At 47.1% G+C, this 25,530-nt stretch overlaps 1 protein-coding gene across 2 annotated transcripts in view; it reads left to right on the top strand.

The window, feature by feature from the left end:
• TTC28 (tetratricopeptide repeat domain 28) overlaps positions 1-25,530 on the top strand; it is a 483,355-nt gene that overhangs the window by 339,955 nt on the left and 117,870 nt on the right. For both annotated transcript variants that reach the window (XM_075012421.1, XM_075012420.1), the window contains one exon: positions 568-1,075. In XM_075012421.1, the coding sequence (XP_074868522.1) occupies positions 568-1,075 (508 nt within the window). The remainder of the gene's footprint in view (positions 1-567; positions 1,076-25,530) is intronic.

Here is a 25,530-nt window from a genome sequence, read left to right as displayed (position 1 = left end):
ACTTCTCTAAAGAAATGAGCACCAGAGGGGAAGCTGTGTTAACCTGTGTTTGTAGAAACAAGGAGAAGTCCTGTGGCACTTTATAGACTAACAGATTTTTTGGAGCATAAGCTTTTGTGGGCAAAGACACACTTCGTCCAATACATGTAATGGAGATTCCAGAGGCAGGTCTCAATATGCAGGCTTGTGAAAAAAAGGGAGTATCAAACAAGAGGAAGGCCAGAGCTGATGAGTTCAGGCAGGCAGGCAGAATGTGGCTCACCTCCAGCAGCTGATGTGGAGGTGTGATCACCAAGAGGACAAATTGCTTTTGTAGATGGCCAGCCATTCCTAGTCTTTTTACAGTCCTTGATTCATGCTGTCCCCCACTTTGCAAGCTCAGGATTTTTCTCCTGTGTGTCGTGTTGCAAGTGTAGATAGCCCAGGTTCCCCTGGACCCTCAGGAAATAGAGCAGGAGTCTCCCTGGAAGAGTTCGTTAGCGGTTAATCGGTGAATGTCACGTGTCCCTTTAACCTGACTCTGTTTCCACAGGAACTCACCCTCACCCTCTTTCTTTTGTCTCACAGGCGGCGTCATCAGCTCTGAGCAGCCTGGGCCATGTGTATACTGCCATTGGTGATTACCCCAATGCACTGGCAAGTCACAAGCAGTGTGTGCTCCTTGCAAAGCAGTCCAAAGATGAACTCTCGGAAGCCCGTGAGCTGGGTAACATGGGGGCAGTGTACATTGCAATGGGGGACTTTGAGAACGCCGTGCAGTGCCACGAGCAGCACCTGAAGATTGCCAAGGAGCTGGGCAACAAGCGGGAGGAGGCACGAGCCTATAGCAATCTGGGCAGCGCCTACCACTACCGCAGGAACTTCGACAAGGCAATGTCCTACCACAATTACGTGCTGGAGTTGGCCCAGGAGCTAGCCGAGAAGGCCATTGAAATGCGGGCCTATGCTGGCCTGGGCCATGCTGCCAGGTGCATGCAAGACTTGGAGAGGGCCAAGCAGTACCATGAAGAACAGCTGGGCATTGCTGAGAGTCTGCAGGATCGAGCTGCTGAGGGCAGAGCCTCTTCCAATCTAGGTAAGTGCCCTTCAGGCTATGCAGAGAATAGTATAACAGCCCCTAGCCACATGGTCTTCTTCAGGGAACTTAGCTCAGTGTCACCTTTTCAGATCCCTGCTTGCGCCAGGCCAGCTGCTTATCTCTGTTCCTTTGGCCCTAGGTGCTGGAACTGTGGGTGCTCCCTGGCTTGCAGTGGATTGCATTAGATACAGCATTTACAATTTGGTTCAGTGGCTCTCTACCCCGCACTGTAAAAATTGTTCCATTGGTTCAGTGGCTCTCTACCCCGCACTGTAAAAATTGTTCCAACAACCCTGCCTTCATCCCAGCAGTGAGTGGGCCGTGTGCAGGTCAGAGTGCCAGAGAGGTGTGCCCCTGGGTCAGCCCTTTAATGTGTCCGGCTGACAAAGTGAAAAGCATCAGCTGACTACAGAGCAGGGAGTGGAGTGGTAAAAAGGCATGGAGGAGGGGCAGCAAATCTGAGTCACAAGAAGGTTTTATGAGCAAAGCAGGTACAGCAGCATGATTTGGCCAGATGGGATGACAGCATCTTGGTCTTCCATCTTGTCTTGGGTTTGGGATCCAGGCAGGACATTAGGTGTGAGGGTGGGGATGTTTCATGGACCAAAGGGTGGCTCTGCTCATTAATTTTACTGAATGCAATGCCTCATGTCTTTCTCACTAACCCAAATCCTGGCCAACCTGGTTTCAAAGCTAGGGCAGAACCCAGCAGATTTTGCGCAATGACTGTCCCTCTGGGGAGCAGATTCTAGGGTCTTACAAGTACCTCTAAAAGGAATATTTAGAGAGAATGCCCTTCTATTTCATTTCTCTTTCCCTGGTCCTCAGGTGGGAATCCAGAGATCACAGATACTTTTGCTGTGACCTCCTACTTGTTGACCTTTCCTGCCCTAGGTGAAGAGATCCTGCCTGTAATTCCCTGCTGCAGACCAGGTGTGGCTGTGGGTGGGAGTGGCAGATAGATGCTGTTGGGATGAGGTAGCCACCAGAAGTGCAATTCCAGCAGGCAGTCCCACACCATAAATTAGCTTCTGGTTCTGCCTGGCAGTTGGCACTTGGTTCATTTGCAGATGCTAATTGTACTCTGATGTTATCTGCAGCAGGTAATTGAAATGGGCTTGATGAATTACTTAATTTCCTTTAATAGCTGAGTCTTCCAGAGCTGAATGAAGAAGATAAGGTGAACTGGAGAAAACACAACAGCCCCAGGTTTTTAATTAGTGTGCTGAGTTTCTTTTCTCTTTCTTCAAATTATGGCAAATGGGTGAGGCTAGATGGGTTTACAGTCCAAGAACACCTCTGGGGCATTTGCCTATGAGAAGCCAGCACTGAATGTCAGTAACATTTTGGTTAGTCGGATAGGGGATCTGATGGCCAGGAGGGCTAGGTAGGATGATGCTTTGAGTCTGACATACCCTTGCGTAACAGATGTTGGCATAAGGGATTTAGCGAAATATAAGTGCAAACACATTTAGCAAAAAGCTATTTACGTTCCCCATATCTGTCACACATGCTGAGAGACTTCTCTGTGTGGACATGAGAACAGGGCAAGAGAGTCAAGTTCTGGGCTCAGCTGTACCCGAGTGTGGGGCACACAGCCAGGGTTCTGCTAGGCAGGTCTATGTTGGAGTTCAGGGAAAGCATCCTGGGCTCTGCCAGCTATGGAGGCAGAAGTGTTTCAGTGGCACTGACAAGGGTGAGGCTGTGGGCTCTGATGTCCATAAGCAAGGGGAGGATATTCCTGAGGCTCTGTTGGCAGTTGGAGGGCCACTCATTACTGACTTTCTCCAGGTTACCTGGGGGAGGTCTTTGGATTCCTGTCACTTTTGAACATTAAGCAGCTGAGCACTCAGGCTTCTAGGCCAGAGTCAGTTGTCAAGAGGAGCATAGCCCAGGAGAGCCCATTTTCTAAATAACCACCCAGCTAGGAATGCGTGTGGGGAAATCTCTCTTAGTTTTACAGGCACAGGATTAAGGGCAAGTTGCTGTCAATGGCCCAGTTTGCCTGGTGTAGCCTTTCTGAGGTGTGTATCACTTAGTTAATTTGATCATGGGAGAAGGTCTCCCTTACATACCCTGGTAGTGTGAGTACTTTCCCAGAGCACAGGGTACAAGGGAGTGGAAAGAAAAGAACCAAGAGACAGTCTGTGGGAGATGGGAAGGGGTAATTCCATTTATAGGTCTCAGTCTATCTGAGTTTTACATTACTGCATCCACTCTGCCATAACCTTATCTGAAGAAGCCAGCTATGGTGCAGTGGGCGCTGTTCCTCTGGTTTGCCTTCAGGAACCCTAAGCTAAACAGAATCCAGTACTAAAGAACGCAGCTCTTGGGCCACAGCCTCCTGGGGCTTCTCCAGGATAGTGCTGGAAAGCTGCTTAGGGGGGTTAGTCCAGAATGTTTGAGTAATGAGCTACTTACAGCCAGTGGGGAGAACTGGCTGGAAGAAAAGGGCATGCTTTACGGAAGGCTTTCAGTCAAAAGTCACAGGCACATGGGAGTTCTTCCCTCAAGGACTGAACACTGAGATTGCACTGAGATGGTCTCTGTACCATACAGAGGACACTTTCTCACATGTGTTTGTACATAGGGGATTAAATCTTCAGTATGAGGAACTGCTGCTGTTCTCCTCTGCAAACTGCTTACTTATTTCTGGGACGCTCTCCTATATATCTTCTTTCATGTTCAGTTTCTGTGCCTGGAAATATAGTGGGGAAGCAGAAGCTTAAATTGGTTTCCTTAGCATTGTGATTCCCTGCACAGCTGTTGAGAGCCTTGTGTTTTCTGGGTTGTTCTCTCCCGTCTCATCCTGTGTGACACATGCAATGGGGCAGCAGAGAGAGTCCCCTTTAAGCATGGGGAGGTGATCTCAAGTCTGAAACTAAATGGCATTTCTTCTTACTTGCCTGTGCCTTATCTACATTCTGATGGTCTGTTTGTCAGACCCATGAAATAACCCTCTTGGTACAGAAATGCTACAGAGAGACAGGTTCAAAACTTCTCTGCAACAGAGGTGAAAATAAGCTGCTGTTCCTGTTGCTCTGCTCTGGCAAGAAAGAGGTGGTAGGCTGGTGTGCTTGGCTGCACCAGGATGCGGCATGCTCCCAGGGCTTTCTGCAGGCTATTTTGTTAAGCAGCAGACAAGTGACAGGGGCTGGCTATTCTTGCTCACCTGTCTGGGCCTGCCCCAGCCCTGAGCTCCCACCCTGGGGCCCTATAAGGAGAGCAGGAAACCTGAAGCTCCCCTCTCCCCCCAGTTTGTATGGGAATGCTGCTTTGCTCTTCCCCTTCCTGTCAGGGAGTTAGGGAAGAATGCACAGTTTGCTGCACTCCTCTCTCTCCCTCTGGCTGGGGAGGCTGGGGGTAGGTGAGCTGTGTACTTTGCTCTCAGTCCCTGACAGGAACAGGAAGGGGCATAGAAAGGAGCATCCTGATGTAAATCTTGGGGGAGTTCAGCCCCCGCCACCCTCCCTGCATCCCTCTCAACCCTGTGTCCTAATCCTCCAGCACCCCCATCCCCCTGCCCTGAGCCTTCCCCATATCCAACCCTGACTCTTGCACTCCCCTATACACTAACTCTCTGCCCCGAGCCCCCCCCCCCACGTTCCCAGCCCCCATGCCCTGGCTCCTGTACATGCTCCTACATCCCTGCCCTGAGCCCCACACACTTCGCCCCTCCCCAACCACTTGCCTTGAGGCGCCCCCTGCCCAACTTAAATTTCTTACGGGTACTCTCATATCACACCCTTAGCCTCCTGTCCTGAAGCACCCCTGGGAGGAGGTTCAGTGTGAGAGCACCCATAAGAAATTTAAATTACTTTCATTCCTTTTCTGCATGCAAAAATTCTCACTGTGGCTGCTTAGCCTTGACCCTGAGAGACCCCATGCACCATTGCCATGTGCATGCACATTCACGTTCTCTTTTGTAGGCCTCATAAAAATTCCTTCATGTTCTTAATACTCTTACCATTTTGCTAGCTTCAAACTCAGTGAGGCAAGTTTGGATTAGAAAGTTCTTCTCAATACTGTACTGTTAATCTGACAGCCACTTTATATTTAGCAATACTTTCATCACGATACCAGAAATTCTTCTGTTGAATAGTGAGGGATTTCAGTGCAGCAGGAATGTTTTTCTTTAATTGGATTTAAGCCTAAATGCAACTTTATCAGTCGTGCTGACTCAGCCACTCTATACTTGATTTTGAAATAGCCTTCTTAGGTTCGAAATGTAGGCTTTCACATATCAGCTGTGCTTTAGCTGTGCCCTTCTGTTCTTCGAGTGCTGTCCCCATGAGTGCTCCAAGATAGGTGTTGGGCTCGCCTAGCACCACAGGACGGAGACTTTTCTTAATAGCACTCAGTGGAGCTGTGCATGTGCAGTCCCACTGAATGCTGTTCATGCCACTAGGGATAGTGTGTGCAGCCCCTCTCTCTCCTCAGTTTCTTCATAGCCACTCTCATCTGCAGACGGAGCTTGGCTCTCTCCTCTCCCCTCAGACGGGTAGATATAGAGTGCATAACCTACAGTTATTAGTTCTTTGTTTATAAAATACACGCTTGAGTTAAAAGAAAGAAAGAAAGAAAGAGGGAACTTCCTTCTTGCTCATCAGTTTCGCATTCCTTGTACCTAGTTTGCTGATGTGACCCATTTAATAAAAAAACGAAGAGAACAGGAAGAGACAAGAAGAAACAAGACAAAACTAAAGTAGAAAAATAACATAAAAATGTCCCTAACACTCGGTTTTAAAAAATGTTCAAAGTGCTGCAATCCTATACCTGCCTCAGACGGGCACTCTGAATGTATTTCCTGCCTCAGAGAGGCTCTTATTCCTCTAAAATGCATTGTAAGAGCCTCACCAAGAGAGCCAAAAAGGACAGGGAGCTGAGACTAAAAATGCTGCTCTTTAATAAGGCTCTTAAGCCGCTGCCGGATTCAATTTCTACACCGGGAAGTGTCTCTTCTGTCAGGGATGCTTCCCCTTCTTCACTGGGGACCCGGGCAAAGAGCAAGCCTTCCCCTTTGTGCTCCCTGCCCAGAGTGAGCACAGGAGATGGACTGGGCGCTTTGGGCATACAAAAGCCCAAGCCTGTCTCTGTTTCTAAAACTAAAAGCTGAACCTCAGCGAAAGCATCATTGGCACCTGTGACGCTGGCATTGCCTGAAACAGTGGCGCAGCCATCATTAGCACCAGCAGACCAAATGGTGGCTGCCATACTGACTGATACACAGCCTTAATAGTGCCAGAGGACCATGAGGTGCCACGCTGTCTCCCAGCAGTGGGAGAACAACATCAAACCCCAGAGCAGCACCAGCTTTTATCTTCAGCAATGCAAAAAGGCAGGGCTAACAGAAACATAGTTCCCTCAAGGAACCACAACTCTTGTTATTTAACTAAGTCACCACACAGGCACTATCCCAGTCCACCCTACCACCACAGGGATGCTATCAGTGGCTACCATCACTATTACAAGACACCAGTGTAGCATCACTCACCTCACTCCTATTATTCCACAGATTACAGAGACTGCTTACGTAGAAGGGGTGATCACTTTCCAGAATCCTCATATCACCATGTTCTTCTAGGAATAATAGATATTTTGACTGCAGACACACCTGTTAGTCTCAACATTCATCCCTGAGGGGAACCCATGCAGCGTATCATTATTCAGATCATCAGCATCCACACAAGCCTTTCTACTCCAGACCTTGATCACACCGATCACTCTGTTGCTACAGCTGTCCTATTAGGGATCACTCAAGAGCACCGTCTGCAGTGCCACAGCACCTGCCATCTCTTATATTGTTGATTTCTTCACACAATGGGAAAGATATAGAATTGCATGATACCTACCCGACGGATGATCTTGAGTCACCCCTACCCCCTGACTTGGCACCAGCTCAGTCTGCCTTGTCCCATGCAGAAGCATTCTCTCCCAGTCCTCTCCTGATGACCTGAAAAAATTCCAGGATCTGTTTAAGAGAGTGGCAATCAGCCAGGAGATGATTTTAACAGAAATACCTGAGAAGCAACACAAGCTTCTAAAAAATTGTCAACCACCTACAGTACCAGAGTTGTTCTACTGCTTGATGAGGTCATAGCAGAGGCAGCACATGAGGTCTCGCAAAACCTGCCACAGTCACAGCCGAACCCACCAACAGTCGGCTGAGAGAAAATATTTTGTCCCGATGAAGAGCATGGCCTTTTTGTTCTTGAACCCACAACCAAACTCTCTGGTAATAGATGCTGCCAACCACAGAGCAAAATCATCAATGTACAAAAATACCCTTGCTGATACAGACCAGATCTGAATAAGTGGGTCTGCCCCACAAAAGTTCATCACCTAATAAATTATTTGGTTAGTCTTAAATGTGCTACATGACTGCTTTTTTGTTTTGTTAAGATACAGACTTGCTGACAAGGAGCATAAGCACCTGGAGCTATTTGGTAGAAGGATCTATTTGTCCTCTACATGCCAACCATGCGTAGCTAATTATTTGGCATTGTTAGCCAATCATGACTTTGACAGTTATTCTAAACTCTCTCAATTAATCTGTCATCTCTCTGAAGACAAGAGACCCACCCTGATATCTATAGTTCAGGAAGGCCACATTACAGCTAAAACAGCATTGCAGATGGTACTAGACTTAGCTAATACAGCAGCCAGCGCCACAGCCATTACTCTGAAAAGGTCTTCATGGCTTCAGGCAGCAGGTATTCCAAAAGAACTCCAGGCAAAGGTGGAGGACTTACCATGTGATAAAGTCAAGCTATTTGCAGCAAACACAGATGACATTTTACACTCCAGCAAAGACACAATAATTACTTTGGGGATGTACACTCCCCCATTCCGTAAAAGAAAATCCCACCCCCCATACCATAGATGCAATGACCATTTGCAAGGCAATCCTACAAATCTTATCAATAAAATACAACTGAACTAGAAAATCAGAAGCTCAAAGCCCTGACTAACTTCTCAGCTCCTCCACTGGCCTCAAAACAGCAGGTTTGAAGTTTTGGTTGAGGGCTTTTTGAACCTCCCACACTCTCCAGTGCACTGCTACCGAATATTCCATCACCACGTATCCCTCTTACCACCAGTGGATGCTAATAACCAAGGACAGATGGGTGTTAGACATCAATCGCGCAAGGATACACTGTCCCTCTACTCTACATCTCCCCAACATCCCCCGCCTTACTTGTCCCTCTTCAGGAACCCTTCCTACAAGAACTTACTATGGCTCGAAGTGCTACACCTTTACAAATTGGAGCCATAGAAGAAGTTCCAAAACAGCATTAGGCAAAAGGATTTTACACAAACTACTTCCTAACAGAAAAGAGAACACGGGTTTGGAGACCCATCCTAGACCTATGGTGGTTGAACAAATACAAACACAGCGATTCAAGATGACCATGCTGTCTTCTGTAATTCCTCAACTGGACAAGGGGAACTGATTTGCAGCCCTTGACCTTCAAGATGCTTATTTCCATGTCACCATTTACCCTGCTCACAGAGGTTCCTTGTGCTTCACCCTTGGGTCACAAAACTATAAATACAGAGTCCTGTCCATCAGGCTTTCAACAGCCCCCAGGGTATTCACCAAAGTTTTTGCACCAGCAGCTGTGCATCTCAGATGGGAAGGCATCACCATATTCTCGTATCTTAATGATTCTCTCCTTCAAGGACCATCACAGGACATTACAAGAGCCATGGTCCAATCCATGAGACAGCTTCTTTTGGAGTCCTTATAAACATTGCCAAATCAACACTGGAACCTACCACATGCATCGACTTCACAGGAGGTCAGCTCAACTCCACCACCGCTCGAGCTTATCTCCCTATGCAGTGCCATGAAGCTGAAAGGGCCTTTATATCACAACTTACCATCAGCCTGTGGCTGCCATTCTTACATGTGTTCACCTCCTCGGCCACATGGTGGCCACTACTTCCACATCTCCAATGCTCAGCTACGTTTTCGCTGCCTTCAGCATTGGCTGGCATCAGTATGTACCCCCGCCAGATGTCAAATACACACGTGGGTCTTGGTACTTCAAAAGGTAACTGAGTCCTTATGCTGGTGGACCCAAGAACACAACACTCTAGTATGGGTCCTATTTCATCATGTCCGACCAGCCTAGCAAATACTACGAACGCTTCGTTTCTTGGATGGGGTGCATATTCCCAACAACATCATGTCCAATGTCAATGGACCCAGGATGAACAGAGACTGCACCTCCACCTTTTCAAGTTACACTTTGTTTTCCATGCTTGCAAGCAAACTGAGTGATTGGGCAGCAAAATGGCAAATGAAATTTAATGTGGGTAAGTGTAAGGTAATGCATATTGGAAAAAATAACCCAAATTACACGTACAACATGATGGGGTCAAATTTAGCTACGACAGATCAGGAAAGGGATCTTGGAGTTATAGGGGATAGTTCTCTGAAGACATCCATGCAGTGTGCAGTGGCAGTTAGTAAAGCAAATAGGATGTTAGGAATTATTAAAAAAGGGATAGATAATAAGACAAAAGATATCATACTTCCCCTCTATAAAACTATGGTACGCCCACATCTTGAGTACTGTGTGCAGATGTGGTCTCCTCACCTCAAAAAAGATATATTGGCATTAGAAAAGGTTCAGAAAAGGGCGACTAAGATGATTAGGGGTTTGGAACGGGTCCCATATGGGGAGAGGCTAGAGAGACTGGGACTTTTCAGTCTGGAAAAGAGGCGATTGAGGGGCGATATGATAGAGGTTTATAAAATCATGAATGGTGTGGAGAAAGTGAACATAGAAAAATTATTTACCTTTTCCCATAATACAAGAACTAGGGGACACCAAATGAAATTGATGGGTAGTAGGTTCAAAACTAATAAAAGGAAATTTTTCTTCACACAGCACACAGTCAACCTGTGGAACTCCTTGCCGGAGGAGGCTGTGAAGGCCAGGACTCGATTAGGGTTTAAAAAAGAGCTCAATAAATTTTTGCAGGTTAGGTCCATAAATGGCTATTAGCCAGGGGTAAAGTAGGGTGCCCTAGCCTTTAGTACAAGGGCAGGAGATGGATGGCAGGAGATAAATCACTTGATCATTGTCTTCTGTTCTCCTTCTCTGGGGCACCTGGCATTGACCACTGTCGGCAGATGGGATACTGGGCTGGATGGACCTTTGGTCTGACCCAGTATGGCCATTCTTATGTTCCTATGTTCCTACCACACATTCAAAACAAGACTGTCCAGATCCTCACAGACAATACCACAACGATGTTCTATATCAGTTGTCAGGGAGGGGCCCAGTCACAGTCCCTTCGAGGAGAGGCCATAAAACTATGGAACTGGCATATTGGTCACAATAACATCCTCTTTGCATCATATCTGCCAGGCATGAGCAACACACTTGCAGACTCTAAGTTGCCGGTTCTCCCTGGACCATGAATGGGAGCTCCACCATGAAGATACACAACACCTTTTCCAGATGTGGGACCGTCCAGCTGTAGATCTCTTTGCAACGCTGGAGAACTCCAAATGCAGCTGGTACTGCTCAAGAGCAGACAAGGGGCACAATTCTCTAGGGAAGCCTTTCTCCTCTCCTGGAATACTGAGCTCCTGTAGGCCTTTCCACCCATTCCTCTGATCGCCAGAGCCCTCAGGAAAATCCAGCACAAATTATTCTTATTGTTCCAGTGTGTCCCAGACAGATCTGGTTTCCTTTACTCTCACCTATCTTGTCATCTTCCTTACCTGATTCCCAGCACCCCAGACCTGCTCTCCCAGAACAACAGTTCCAGGCTTCACCCCAGGCTACATACCCTCCATCTGACAGCCTAGTTTCTCTGTGGATCCTAAAGCATGCACACTTCTACACTTAGCAAAAGAGAGATGTGCTCTTACAGAGCAGATGAGAAACAACACACAATACTAGCCTTTCCAAGTGGAATTGCTTCTTGTCCTAGTGTTCCAAAAGGGGCATTCAACCCACAAAAGCTCCCCTGCATTTAATTCTTGACTATATTCTTTACCTAAAAGATACTCACCTATCACTGTCTTCACTCTGAATCTGCCTTTCAGCGATCACAGCCTTGCATTCCTCTGTAGAAGGCTTCTCTGTGTTCACTCACCCAATTGTAAAAAGGTTTTGCAAAGTCTTACAAAACATTATGCCTCCTTGTAATCCTGTATCTTTGGCCTGGGACTTGAAACTTGTCCTTCATACATTGGTGGGTCCACCATTTGAGTCAATGGTGACACGTTCCCTAGATATATAAACAATGAAAACCTTGTTTCTAGTGGCGATAACATCAGCTTGAAGGGTGAGTGAGAGAGCTGCTTTGACTGACTCTCCACCATTATCACCCTTCCACAAACAGAAAGTGGTATTACGACCCCCTCTTGTCTTTCTGCCGAAAGCGTACTCTCAATTCCATTTCAACAAACCTATAATGCTACCTGCCTTCTTCCCTAACCTGCACGCTTCCTGTGTGACGGCCAACTGCACATTTTGGATGTCGGGAGAGCCATATCTTTCTACATAGACAGGACATGGTCCTTTAGAAAATCGCAATGATTATTTTTATCCTTTGCGGAAAGATCAAAGGGCTTGCCCCTGTCATCTCAGTGTATATTGAGACTCATTTCTACATGCACAGTGCAATGGTATTGTATTCTAAAGAAATCACTGCCAGCATATATGAGGGCACATTCCACAAAATCAGTAGTGACATCCACAGACTTCCTAAAGGGAGTGCCATTACAGGGCATATGTTGTGCAGCCATGTGGTCCTCTAACTGCACCTTCTTGGCACACTACACAATACAATCGCATGCAGACAAAGACTTGGCAGTAGCTAAAGCAGTACTGTCCACAGTAGATGCGCCGAACCAAACCCCGCCATCTAACCAAGGGCGTACTGCCCTACAGTCACCTACCATGGACCAACCACGGGGGCATCACCCAAAGAAGAAAGAGCAGTTACTTACTTTGTGCAGTAACAATGGTTCTTTGAGATATGTGTCCCTGTGGGTGCTCCACACCCCGCCCACCTCGCCTCTGCTTGGTGCCATAACACACTTGGGACATCAGTGAAGTAACTGAGGAAAGAGCAGGACTGCGTGTGCTGTCCCTAGTAGCATGAACAGTATGTGCTGGGATTGCACATGCACAGCCCCACAGAGTGCTGCTAAGAAAACTCTCCATTCTATGGTGCTGGGTGAGCCCAGCACTTGCCATGGAGCAACCATGGGGACACACATCTTGAAGAACCATCATTACTGCACAAAGCGAGTAGCTTCTCTTTCTTCTATCAGAGTTAAGTTACCTTGCAAAAGCAAAATGTGCAGTTCTTGTTGAGAAAGTCCATTAATGCTCTTTAAAATGCATCCCATACCAATTAGATGTCAAGTCTTAATTGTCTTTCATCTAAGCCACATGTAAAACAAAACCGCATCAAAATAACCACACTGCCAGCCAAAATGTCTCTGACTGTGTGTTTCAGAGCCAGAATGTCAGTGCTGGCCTCTTTGCTAGAACAACAGAAATGTGTGTTTGCGGTTCAGTGATTTGAGACAGAAGGCTCTCCGAACTGTATTATCTAATACTGAGTAAGACAGAGACAGCGTACAACATAGCCCAGCTGCTGGAGCGCTCTGCAGGAAGACAGACTGTTCTGTGAGTCAGTAAGCAGAAGGACTGAGGGCAAGTCCCAAGTTATCAAGCCCTTCATAACAAGGAGATGGTGGAGTTTAAACAGGACTCTGACTGACAGCCTTTGCAAAGTAGATGGTGTTTGCAGATTCCAAGGCCTCATTTAGAGACCTGGCTTGTCAGTCTGTGCAAATCTTAACTTTACTTACTTCCATCTACACTGGCCCCTCCCTTTCGAAAGGGGCAAGTTAATGAGGGAGTTTGGAAGATGCAAATGAGGCACTGACATGAATATGCAGCACCTCATTAGTGTAATGGCATCCATTTGTAATTCGAAAGTGCCGCTTTTGTAGTGCATACCGCCGGTGTAGAGGGGGGCCTTTTGAAAGGACCCCATAGACTTTGAAAACCCCTTCGTCATAAAATCTAATGAGAGTCAGTGATATCTGAGAGAATCTGGCTGTCCCCTCGTCTGCAGATAAACAGATCCAGAGGGGAGAGCAGTGACTGGCTAATCATGGACTCTGAATGGGAATAAGTCAAAGTTAATTCCTCCCAAAGAAGCTGCACCTCTGCAGGTGTGTGAGGTCCAGATTGGGGAGCTAGCAAACTGTGGCTTTGCCAGTTGCACGCCAGGATCTCTTTAAAGGGCTTAAGAGAGCTCACTCTTGAATGAGAAGGAATTTCACTTTGCCTGGGAAACAAACTAGATCTTTGATCGTTCCCTTGTTCTGCTTTGGAATGAAGGCAGGGTGAGGCCAGAGCAATGAGAACATAAGAACATAAGAACATAAGAATGGCCATACTGGGTCAGACCAAAGGTCCATCAAGCCCAGCATCCCATCTGCCGACGGTGGCCAATGCCAGGTGCCCCAGAGAAGGAGAACAGAAGACAATGATCAAGTGATTTATCTCCTGCCATCCATCTCCTGCCCTTGTTATGAAGGCTGGGGCACCATACTTTATCCCTGGCTAATAGCCATTTATGGACCTGACCTGCAAAAATTTATCAAGCTCTTTTTTAAACCCTAATAGAGTCCTGGCCTTCACAGCCTCCTCGGGCAAGGAGTTCCACAGGTTGACTGTGCGCTGTGTGAAGAAAAATTTCCTATTAGTTTTGAACCTACTACCCATCAATTTCATTTGGTGTCCCCTAGTTCTTGTATTATGGGAAAAGGTAAATAATTTTTCTATATTCACTTTCTCCACACCATTCATGATTTTATATACCTCTATCATATCGCCCCTCAATCGCCTTTTTTCCAAACTGAAAAGTCCCAGTCTCTCTAGCCTCTCCTCATATGGGACCCTTTCCAAGCCCCTAATCATCTTAGTCGCCCTTTTCTGAACCTTTTCTAATGCCAATATATCTTTTTTGAGGTGAGGAGACCACATCTGCACGCAGTACTCGAGATGTGGGCGTACCATAGTTTTATATAGGGGAAGTATGATCTCTTTTGTCTTATTATCGATCCCTTTTTTAATAATTCCTAACATCCTATTTGCCTTACTAACTGCCGCTGCACACTGCGTGGATGTCTTCAGAGAACTATCCACTATAACTCCAAGATCCCTTTCCTGATCTGTCGTAGCTAAATTTGACCCCATCATGTAGTACGTGTAATTTGGGTTATTTTTTCCAACATGCATTACCTTACACTTACCCACATTAAATTTCATTTGCCATTTTGCTGGCCAATCACTCAGTTTGCTGAGATCTTTTTGTAGTTCTTCACAATCCCTTTTGGTTTTGACTGTCCTGAACAACTTGGTGTCATCTGCAAACTTTGCCACCTCACTGCTTACCTCATTTTCTAGATCATTGATGAACAAGTTGAACAGGATCGGTCCCAGGACTGAGCCCTGGGGAACACCACTAGTTACCCCCCTCCATTGTGAAAATTTACCATTTATTCCCACCCTTTGTTTTCTGTCTTTTAACCAATTCCCGATCCATGAAAGGACCTTTCCTCCTATCCCATGACCACCTAATTTACATAAAAGCCTTTGGTGTGGGACCGTGTCAAAGGCTTTCTGGAAATCTAGGTATATTATGTCCACTGGGTGCCCCTTGTCCGCATGTTTATTAACCCCTTCGAAGAATTCTAATAGATTAGACAGACACGACTTCCCTCTGCAGAAACCATGCTGACTTTTGCCCAACAATTCGTGCTCTTCTATGTGCCTTGCAATTTTACTCTTTACTAGTGTTTCTACTAATTTACCTGGTACTGATGTTAAACTTATCGGTCTATAATTGCCAGGATCTCCTCTAGAGCCTTTTTTAAATATTGGTGTTATATTGGCCGTCTTCCAGTCATTTGGTACCAAAGTGGATTTAAAGGATAGGTTACAAACCACTGTTAATAACTCCGCAATTTCACATTTGAGTTCTTTCAGAACCCTTGGGTGAATGCCGTCTGGTCCTGGAGACTTGTTACTATTCAGCTTATCAATTAATTCCAAAACCTCCTCTAATGTCACTTCAATCTGAGTGAGTTCCTCAGATTTGTCGCCTAAAAAGGCTGGCTCAGATTTAGGAACCTCTGTAACATCTTCAGCCGTGAAGACTGAAGCAAAGAAATCATTTAATCGCTCCGCAATGGCACTGTCTTCCTTGATCGCTCCTTTTATATCTTTATCATCCAAGGGCCCCACTGCTTTTTTAGCAGGCTTCCTGCTTCTAATGTATTTAAAAAACATTTTACTATTGTTTTTTGAATTTTTGGCTAGCTGTTCCTCAAACTCTTTTTTGGCTTTTCTTACTACATTATGACAGTTAATTTGGGAGTGTTTATGTTCCTTTCTATTTTCCTCACTAGGATTTGACTTCCACTTTTTAAAAGCTGCCCTTTTCTCTCTCTCTGCCTTTTTAACATGGCTGTTTAGCCATGAGGAGAAATGTGTCTCACAAATCTGAACTAGACAGCAAGCCGGAGGAATGGCTTAGAAGCAAGAAGAAACTCAGCCTGAGTAAGAATTTTCTTGTCACCATACAGCACTGACAGGGTCAGAGGAGAGAGGCTGCTAGTGGATGTCCCACTGTGGTGGTGTGGAAACCCGCATGCTGCTCTAAACAGTCTGCAGTGATAAAGTGGAATGTTGCCTTGGGGCTCTTCTCTTCACAGAAGGTTTTTTGAAGTTTGAACCTTTCATGGAGCTATTCTCCCAGCACTGAAGCCCAAAATTATGCTTCTGCATAGGCTCTGGTGTTTTGGGACCAACCCAGACCATTTAAGACATTGTTGTCACCTACCTTGCAACTCTGGGTAGTATAACTATTATGCCTCTGTGGCTCACTGCTCTGACACCAAGGGCCAGCAAACAGCACTCATCCATTGCCTGGCCACTTTTAGTACCATGACCCTAATATCTTCTCAATCCTGAATGTCCCCCAAAACATATGCCCTTTGCGAGTCTGCTGGGGGATGCAGATTTGTGTTACTGTCAGCCTCAGTAAGTCATAGTTTTGCTACTGTCAAGCTGTGTGATGCATCAGCTTGCCTAGTCTTATTCAAAACTTTGCCAGCCCAAAGCTTGCCTTAGAGGTAACAAAACAGTTCCTCATAGATCTCTCCCTCAGTGCCAAGGCCTTTCCTGGGACCCTGACAGACATGAAGTTTATTGTTCCTTTCAAGTGACTGTACTCTACAGCCTATTACTTTAGCTGGGATTTGAGAAGCACTTGTATTTCAGTCAGAGGACTGGTTTGGTTTATAGTAAGAATAAAACAATTTTGTTTAACAAAAAGACAGAATTAAGTGATTTGAAGCATAAGAAGTGAAAATAGAATGGGTGACAAGCAGGCAAATCTTCTAAGTCTAAAATTTAATGTCAACCAGTGACAGCCCTTGCCTAAACATCTAAGCTGAGCTCCCAGAGACCTCAGCCCCTGAAGAATCAAATGTTCGGTGACTTCAAGAGCTCTGGTTCCTTAGTTCCCCCAAGTGAAGGGTACTAAAATGGCTTCGTCTTCTGCGTGTAAGTTTCATTACCCTGTTACAAGAGGCAAGAATGGTTCCTGTACTTCTTCCCTTCCTGTGGGTTTCCCATCCCCATGCTGATTAATATGCCAATGGGGCTTCCATTGTTTTGATTACATAATGTTACATTTATATTGGCAACAGATAGCTGCTTTTCCTTCTGTCTGGGAAAAATCTTATTCTTCCCTGACTTTGGTCACAGGCTTTAAGGAATTATAGCAGTGAGTAAGCATAATGTCTCATAAGCCGTGTCTACACGTGCACGCTACTTCGAAGTAGTGGCACTAACTTCGAAATAGCGCCCGTCACGGCTACACGCGCCGGGCGCTATTTCGAAGTTAACTTCGACGTTAGGCGGCGAGACGTCGAAGTCGCTAACCCCATGAGGGGATAGGAATAGCGCCCTACTTTGACGTTGAACGTCGAAGTAGGGACCGTGTAGTCGTTGCGCGTCCCGCAACTTCGAAATAGCGGGGTCTGCCATGGCGACCATCAGCTGAGGGGTTGAGAGACGCTCTCTCTCGAGCCCCTGCGGGGCTCTGTGGTCACCATGGGCAGCAGCCCTTAGCCCAGGGCTTCTGGCTGCTGCTGCGGCAGCTGGGGATCCATGCTGCAGGCACAAGGTCTGCAACCAGTTGTCGGCTCTGTGTATTTTGTGTTGTTTAGTGCAACTGTGTCTGGGAGGGGCCCTTTAAGGGAGCGGCTTGCTGTTGAGTCCGCCCTGTGACCCTGTCTGCAGCTGTGCCTGGCACCCTTATTTCGATGTGTGCTACTTTGGCATGTAGACGTTCCCTCGCAGCGCCTATTTCGATGTGGTGCCGCGCAACGTCGAAGTTGAACATCGACGTTGCCAGCCCTGGAGGACGTGTAGACGTTATTCATCGAAATAGCCTATTTCGATGTAGGCTTCACGTGTAGACGTAGCCATACTGTGCTAATAGATATTTCACAATGATACCAGCCACCAGGGTGTCCCCAGTTTTCAGAAAAGACCTTATTTGCTGCATTTCTATAATAGGGTAATATTGTATACAGGCAGCTGATTCGGTTGCTTTTCATTTGAGGTTCAAACTCCTTGCTTTTGTAGTCCACTAAATCTTTGAAATGTGTTTTCTGAAATGTATCCCCAGAAAAGTTTTCTCATGGAGTGACCCAGGTGCAACAGACCTGGGCCACGTACCATGTAGGGCCATTTGTTAGAAGAGCTTAATTTTAGGGCATCCGTGAGAGTAGAGTGGGGAGAGCAGGAACTTATTTACGAGGGGAAGCGAAGGTGAAGGGAGAGGCAGCAGACAGGTATGTTGGATTTGGGAAGTGAAGTGAGATTGGGCAGCTGAAGCACTGCAGTGATAGGAAAGGGGTGTGAGGAAGGAGACCAAAGCCACCAATCGCAGCACAGCAAATGAGCATAAAATGGCACACTCTGTCCTCCTGTTGAGAACCAAAGTGACATTATCTGCTGGTGAACCCTGCTGAGGCTGCAAGATCTCCATTGCTGAAGTCTGTCCTGCTTCATGGGTGCAGGGCACACGTTTGCTAAGGGGTGTGCACATCTGCAGCTCCCCCCTTCTCCCCCCAAAGACCTGTGGTGCTGGGTCATGGAGTCCAGTCTCTTGGGAACAGTTTCATCCATGTGACATAAATGAGTCTGGAATTCTTGTGCAATTCCCAGTTCGTTTGAATGCAGTCACTTTCCACACCAGTCCTTCTTCACCTGCATACCCTTCCTTTTACCTTTCTGTAAAACATCTCCAGTCCCAGCCCTCTGGTACTGCTAAACTGCTGGCCTTTGAAACCCCCAGAGAGACAGTAATGGGCCGTAGCACCTGTCTCCTTTCTGGTGGCTCTTGCTTTGCTCCCAGAAAGATTGATGCTGGATTGTATTATTTCCAAGCCTGACACCCTTAGGATTAACTATGTGTTTGTGCTGCGCAAAGTAGCTATTTACAAAAGTGCTTTTACATCCAATAAGTCTCACTGATGAATTCATTAACACCCTGCAGAAACCACTCCAGTCTGGATAATGATTGGTGTCTGCTCTTTCTGAGTCATTGTTATGTCTGGTAACTTGATGTTATTGGTATAATGCCTGATACTGAATGCCTTGGATGTCCTGCAGTAAAGCAAGCAGGTATTGAACCCGCAATAGGTTGCAGTGTTTTGTGCATGGGAAGCAATCTGAAAGCACTATGTAGGTGTACTGGGGAGAGTGCGGTGGTGCCTGTTAGGGTATGAGTGAATATCAGCTGTCAGTGGGCAAATGGTCAGGGTTTTGTAATGTTTGCATTTGATTGTTTTGTGGCCTTTGGGGTCTTAGACATATGGAGTAAATATGAAGGTGGGTGTGGGTGTGCAGCACTGCCAGAAGAGTCATGCCTGTGTCTTCTGAATGTTCTAGTGAGCATTCCTATGAGATCCTCCACAAGTCCTTGTGTGTGAATGTCATCAGCTGTTATGCTCCCAGAACAGCTATTGCAGTTCAGAGTTTCCCAAGCAGCCTGCAGCTAACCTTGATCCCACATAAAGGAGAGCTTGTTGCTTTGGGGCAGATGAAAGACAGCTACAATTATCTGGTGATTAATTCTGTTTCTTCCTTCTCCTGCCTTGATGGCCGTGATGTTATGTGTGAATCTAGACACAGGAGGGATTTTGCCCAGCTGCGTAAGTGTGAATTTGCATCAACTTGTAGAAAGTGTCCATGGCAGTGTTTCCTCCCCATAAAATGAGCTTGTTTCCTCTTCAGTTTGCAGGGTTCAGAGCTGCTATTTACTTGTGAATGTGTCCCCCAGGAAACAGAAAATGTTTTCATGGCCTCTTCCAGTGACTGAGTTTTGTCCTGGGTTTTGGAAATCTTTGCACTCAGGGCCCCTTCAGGAGCTGGTGTGTGGCTGTCAGTGATAATGTCCACAGGCTGGCTGAAGATTTACACTCCTATGAGGTCCCACACCAGGCCTCTCATGTCTGGAGAACCTGCCCTCAAGTGAGCACTCTCCATGTGAATCCTACACCAAGGATTGCCTTCCCTGCATGTCCAGACACGTCTTCAGGGTGTCATTGTTTCTTGGCCGAGAGCATTGGAGGAATGAGTATCTTTTCCCCTCTCCCTCACGTGGACAACACCCAACCACCTTCTCTGCGTGAACTGACCCAGCACAGAGGTTCTGCTTTTATTTCAAAATCTAGTTACCTTAACTCATAACTCACACTGACAGCATCTCAAATAAAGTCTCTCCAGTGAATTAGTACAATCTCTGCCCCACCCATATCCTTTGCACACACAGCCTCCATTGCTCTCCATGCAACTATTACATGAAGGATCTCTCCGTCTGATGCGTAAAGCCCTATGCAAATACAAAATTTGTATCCTCACCCATATCCACAAAAACGAGCCATGGATAGCCACATCGACATCCCCACATGTGTATACCCACAAATATAAAGTGGATACCCTCGGATTTGCAGGGTTCTACGGATGGGTGCTCCCTTGGGTAAGATGATTGGGGAGCCTGACCGTAGTGCTTGTGGTAACAATGTGGTTACATTATCATGGTCTGCACATTATATTATCATGCACCTCAGGGGAATCTATCTATGCAGCAGGAACAGATCGGTAAATGTTTACTATTCCCTTCATTTTGGAAACCAAAGCTTTCTAAGTTGTGGTTTTCAGTGAGCCATGAGTTTCTTTTCCAGTGATCGGGCCTGCTGTATTATGTCACTTTGGGATGGGCTTGGCTGCTCACACTGTTGTCATGGAAGCTCTGCTCAGCCAAGGCGTATAGAAATGCTGGCTGGAAGGAAAAAAGTGATTAGCAAACTGAAGAGAAAAGTCTGTGCCCCTCTTTACAACCAGCAGTGCTTCTGCTTATTCCCACCTTGAATGCCCCTTCTTCTTCTCCTGCAGATACCCTCGTTTTTTTCTATTTTTTAGAGCCCCTATAGACAATTTTGTATCTTTATAGTAATTGTTCTTTCACAATATTAACTCTAAGGTAATGTGGTGCCCTGGTCAAATTCCATCTTGATACTTACACAGGACCTAATTGCCCCTTTCTGCTGCATAAGGGGATTTCTTCCTTTGCTGTGTGCAGTTAAGCAGCTGCTTTCCTACAGAGCTGGCTGCATTTCATTGGTTGGTTTATTGATACTTATAATTCCATTGCTTGCCTCTCTGTGGGGGTGTGCAGGTGTTAGCTGGTAAAGGCTTCCCCATTCCCAGATGGAGGAGGAAAAGATATTTAGTATCTTGCAAAGAGATGAGGCCCAGATCCAAATCTGTTTTATAGTCTCAAGTTATCATGGATCCCAACATGTTTTCCCACCTCATTATTTTGGCTGTGAGAATGGAGACTGAGGGACTTGAATGTGAAATGAGGGAGAGCTCTTCTGAGCCTTGGCTTCAGATCCCACATTGGGCACATGTGAAATCAGCGATACCTATCCTACTTTCATGGGATGTTTTTTCCAGACCTGCTATTCCATAACTGGTATAGCAGGACAGGAAGAACAGGAGGGGCTAGAATAGAGGGAAGCGCTGACACACCTAGGACAGCTGATACAGCTGTGATTCCCAGGACTCGAGGAGTAAGAAATATGATAGGTCAGGACTGGGGGCATTGGCACAGTTGTGGGGGAAGTTTTCAGGGCATTTGGTTTCTCAGGCAAGACACATCAGTCCCTGAGTTTTATAAATTGTAAATTTATTCATGCTTACAATTCAAACTAAGAATTGTCAGCAGCAGCCTGGGCCTCATTTTATAAATCTCATTTCACTGTGCCCATAGCTTGTAAATTGCCATATCCTGAAGTCTCATGTTGGTAGGAAAATCGGCAGAATTTGAGTAACTTGCTTTGATAGAAATACATTTAATCTGGCTGGAATATCTCCTGCTCACATACTGGGATTTGGGGTTTTCAATCCAATATGAATTTTAAAAATGAATCTGTTAGCTCCAAATTGCCTCAGGAAAGCAGGTTTCAGCTATTGCGTTCCAGCCCTGCTTGTAAAGCCATCTGTCTTTGCATTTGCGTTTGAAAGTACAAAACAAGAGCTGGATCAAGCACATAGCTCCCAGTGTCTACTGTACTCCTGGAGGCCCATCCCGCTGTCATCCTCCCACTGCATCTGTGCATTTTCCACTCTCCCAATGCCTGTTGTCATGTTCTGGAGTCTTCCGATTACCCCTCCTTGAGGCGAGGGGCTTACTCTTCCCCCACTGTTTCTATTTGTCCTCCTGGCCCAGATACTGTGCTGTGCAGTGCCGTCTTCAGCAGGTGCTAGGGACACAGGCCTCATTGTGGATGTCCACAAAGGGCCCAGAGCTCCCTAGCAGAAAGTGCAAAGTCTCATTAGTCCCACTGATACAGAGTGCACAAATCACTGGAAAGAGACTTAATCCCTGAGGAGTCTGCCTTGTCCTGCAGCTATAGGATGAATCCTGGGCCATGGCCTTCCACTGCTTCTTTGGTGCGAGTGTCAGTCACACCTGCACACCTGACCTGGGGCTTGCTGTGCTGTGGAAGTCACACGATTGGCACTTCAAAGCTCTTCTACTTAGATTTATTGTTCCGTCATCTTGATGTATTTCTCAAAGCAGTTGGGGTGTCAGTTGGAAAGCCGATAGTGGTAGGCAGAACAAACCAGCAGTAGCCCCTGAAAATGTGGGAATACTGTACAGGACTTGTTAGGGTTAGCTCCTGTGGTTGTCTCACCCACCCTATCCACATCCCTTTGGGTTAGCTTGGAGCAAGCTGCTGGGTATGGCAGGGAATATAGTCACACTCCCCACCGAGGCAGACTCCTGCTGTCTCAGTCCTGAGTGCTCAGCTGAACTGGCATTTCACAGTGATTTGTGCTTTAAATCAGAGCTAATTCCATGCAGTCTCTCTTGACTTCATGCCCTGGAACCTTCTCTTGAAAAGCCAGAGCTGCAGCTGGCAGATGGGTTGCTGCTCATTAGGATGCTGGTTACTGTGACAGCCTGAGAAAGCTTTATATGTTTGGGGCGGGGGGTGGGGAGGGGCGGTCTCTGATGCTTCCAGGTGTTCTCTGCTAGTTGGGCCCCTTCCTGGAGCATGGCCTCACTGCTTCTCTGGTATTTCATCCTCACTTATTCCTTCCTCTTCTGCAAAACACAATCAGTCTGAGTGCCCAGGCAACTCACAAAGTTTCTGTGAAACCTGACTGGAGCCACCCCTCAAGCTTCAGCAAAAAGCCTGTTCTCTCACCTGCTCTGTCTACACAGACCTTTTGGAGAAGCCCCATGGAGAGCATGGATGAGGCACCTAGTGGTGAGGGCCTCATGGTTGTTCTGCTTTTGTTGTTTTAGGAGTGGAGGCATCCAGGGCTCAGGTTTATTGCCATGCTGTCCGTTTTCTAGAGGATTCTGTAGCTCTCAGAGATCTTAGAGGAGGATTTGTCATCTGTTGTTTGCCCCAGAGCACAGAATTGCTTGTGTGTGCCCAGAACTAAAGTCCTGCCATCTCTTCTCTACTTTTTGGCTGAAAAAATCTTTCAGCCTTCTGTTGTAGTTGTTGTAGGCTCCAGATTGCAGCGTGGGTGGTGCTGTTTAATGAAGAGACTCATGATTTGCAGTCACAGGCAAAACTTTGCAAGGGTACAGGGCCAGCTGCCTCTAGGCCTTCCCTCCCCAACTAAGTCCACTGCCTCTGCCCCCTTACCCCATGCCCTCAGTCCTGATCTCAGCTTCTGGGTCTGTACCTCTGTCCTCTGGCAGCCTGTTGTCCCACACTCTGCTGCACTGTCTGCAGCCACTCACTCTTCATGGGCACCTTGATGGTCTCATTCTTTGTAACCAGGCTTGGCGTCTTGGGGGCTGCTGCCAGATCCTTTTGCACAGGTCTCCTTTAGAGGTGCTGAGTGCCCAGCTGCTGGTAACGTCCATGTCTGTTGATCAGGCCTTCCTCTCTGTCAGGGAGTGATGGCTGAATGAGGTGGCTCTCCAGTGTAGCAACATGCACTGGGCTCGTAGGACCTGAGCACTGGAACACCCGTAAGGTACTGGAATACTTTACTTGGGTAAAAGGGGAAGGTGAATCCATAGCAACAGAGCCTTCTGAAAGTGTGAGTGTTCTCCAGTGTTGTGGGGCTGCAGGGCTGGTCCTGGTGTTGTGGGGAAAGGTTGGTGGGTGAATGTGGGGAAGGGTTCATGTCAAGGGCTGGGGGTGGTGTGTGGGAAAGGGTTGGTGTGTAGCTGAGTGTGATGCTGTGGAGAATGGGCAGTACGTGGGGATGGAGAAAGGGCAACACTGTGTGGGTGAGGTTTGCTGTGTGGGGCTGGAGATTGGTGCTGTGGGGGGCAGTGCTGTGGGGCTGATAGTGGTGCATGGGAAAGGGTTGCCATGTGTGGTTGTGTGGTGGGGTGAAGAATTGAAGTAGTGTGGGGAAGGGTTGTTGTGTGGAATTGGTGATGGAACTGTGGAGGAGGGTCTGTGGGTGGTTTGTGGGGAGGGTTGCTGTGTCGGGTGGGGAATGGCGCAGTAGGGGAGGGGCCGTGCTGTAGACTGGGGGCCGTGTGGGGGGAAGGGTTGCTGTGTTGGGCTGGGAATGGCTCTGAAGGGGAGGGGCCATGCTATAGGCTGGGGGCAGTGTGGGGGAAGGGTTGTTGTGTTGGGTGGGGGAAGGGCCATGCTGTTGGGCTTAGATGTTGTGTGGAGAAGAGTTGCTGTGTCAGGCCAGGGATGGCACTGTGGGGGAGGGGCAGTAGTGTGGGGCTGGGGGCTGTGTGGGGGTAAGGGTTGCTGTGTCGGGTGGGGGAGGGGCAGTGCTGTAGGCTGGGGGTGGTGTGTGAGGAAGAGTCACTGTGTCGGGTGGGGGAGGGGCCATGCTGTGGGGCTGGGGATGTTGTGTGGGGAAGAGTTGCTGTGTCAGGCCGGGGATGGGAGCATAATGGGGCTTGTCAAGTACCTAATGAGGGTTATAAGGAGGAGGGAGAAAAATTGTTCTCCTTAGCCTCCTTGGCAGGGTTTAAACTGCAATAAGGGAGGTTTAGATTAGACACTAGGAAACCTTCCTGACTCTGAGGGTGGTCAAACACTGGAATAAATTGCCTAGGGAGGTTGTGGGATCTCCATCACTGGAGATATTTAAGAGCAGGTTAGACAGACACTGGAATGTGCGGACCATGCTGGCTGGCTTGACTGAAGATCTTCAGGTCATTGGTGACACCCGCAAGACTGCTGTCATCAACGAGGAACTGAAGAGGCTCAGAGTTGATATCGCTGCACTGCAAGAGACGTGACTCGCAGATTCGGGATCTCTAAAGGAAAAGGACTACACCTTTTTCTGGCAGGATAAAGCCCAAGAAGAACCCAGAGAGCATGGTGTTGGCTTTGCTGTCAGAAACACCCTTCTACAAATGGTTGATTTAGTCATGGGCGGATCAGAATGACTTCTTCAGATCACGCTTCAAACTTGCGCCAGTCCCATCCACCTGATCAGCGCTTATGTTCCAACCCTCTACGCCACACCAGAAGTAAAAGACATGTTCTATGACGTGCTTAGTGCTGCTGTAGCTCAAATACCTGCTCGTGAACAACTGTACATCTTGGGTGACTTCAATGCAAGAGTTGGAGCTGATTGGGCCTCATGGCCTTCCTGCTTAGGACACTTTGGTGTGGGAAAAATGAATGACAATGGACAGCATCTCCTTGAACTGTGCTTATACCAGAATCTGTGCATCACAAACACATTCTTCCGAACGAAGCCACAGCACAGAGTGTCGTGGAGACACCCACTCTCGAAGCACTGGCATCAACTAGACGTGGTCATCACTAGGCGTAATAACCTCAAAACCGTCCGTCTGAC

Source organism: Carettochelys insculpta, chromosome 18 (assembly GCF_033958435.1).
Source record: "Carettochelys insculpta isolate YL-2023 chromosome 18, ASM3395843v1, whole genome shotgun sequence".
Lineage (NCBI taxonomy): Eukaryota > Metazoa > Chordata > Testudines > Carettochelyidae > Carettochelys > Carettochelys insculpta.
This window is presented reverse-complemented; position numbering and strand designations above follow the sequence as displayed.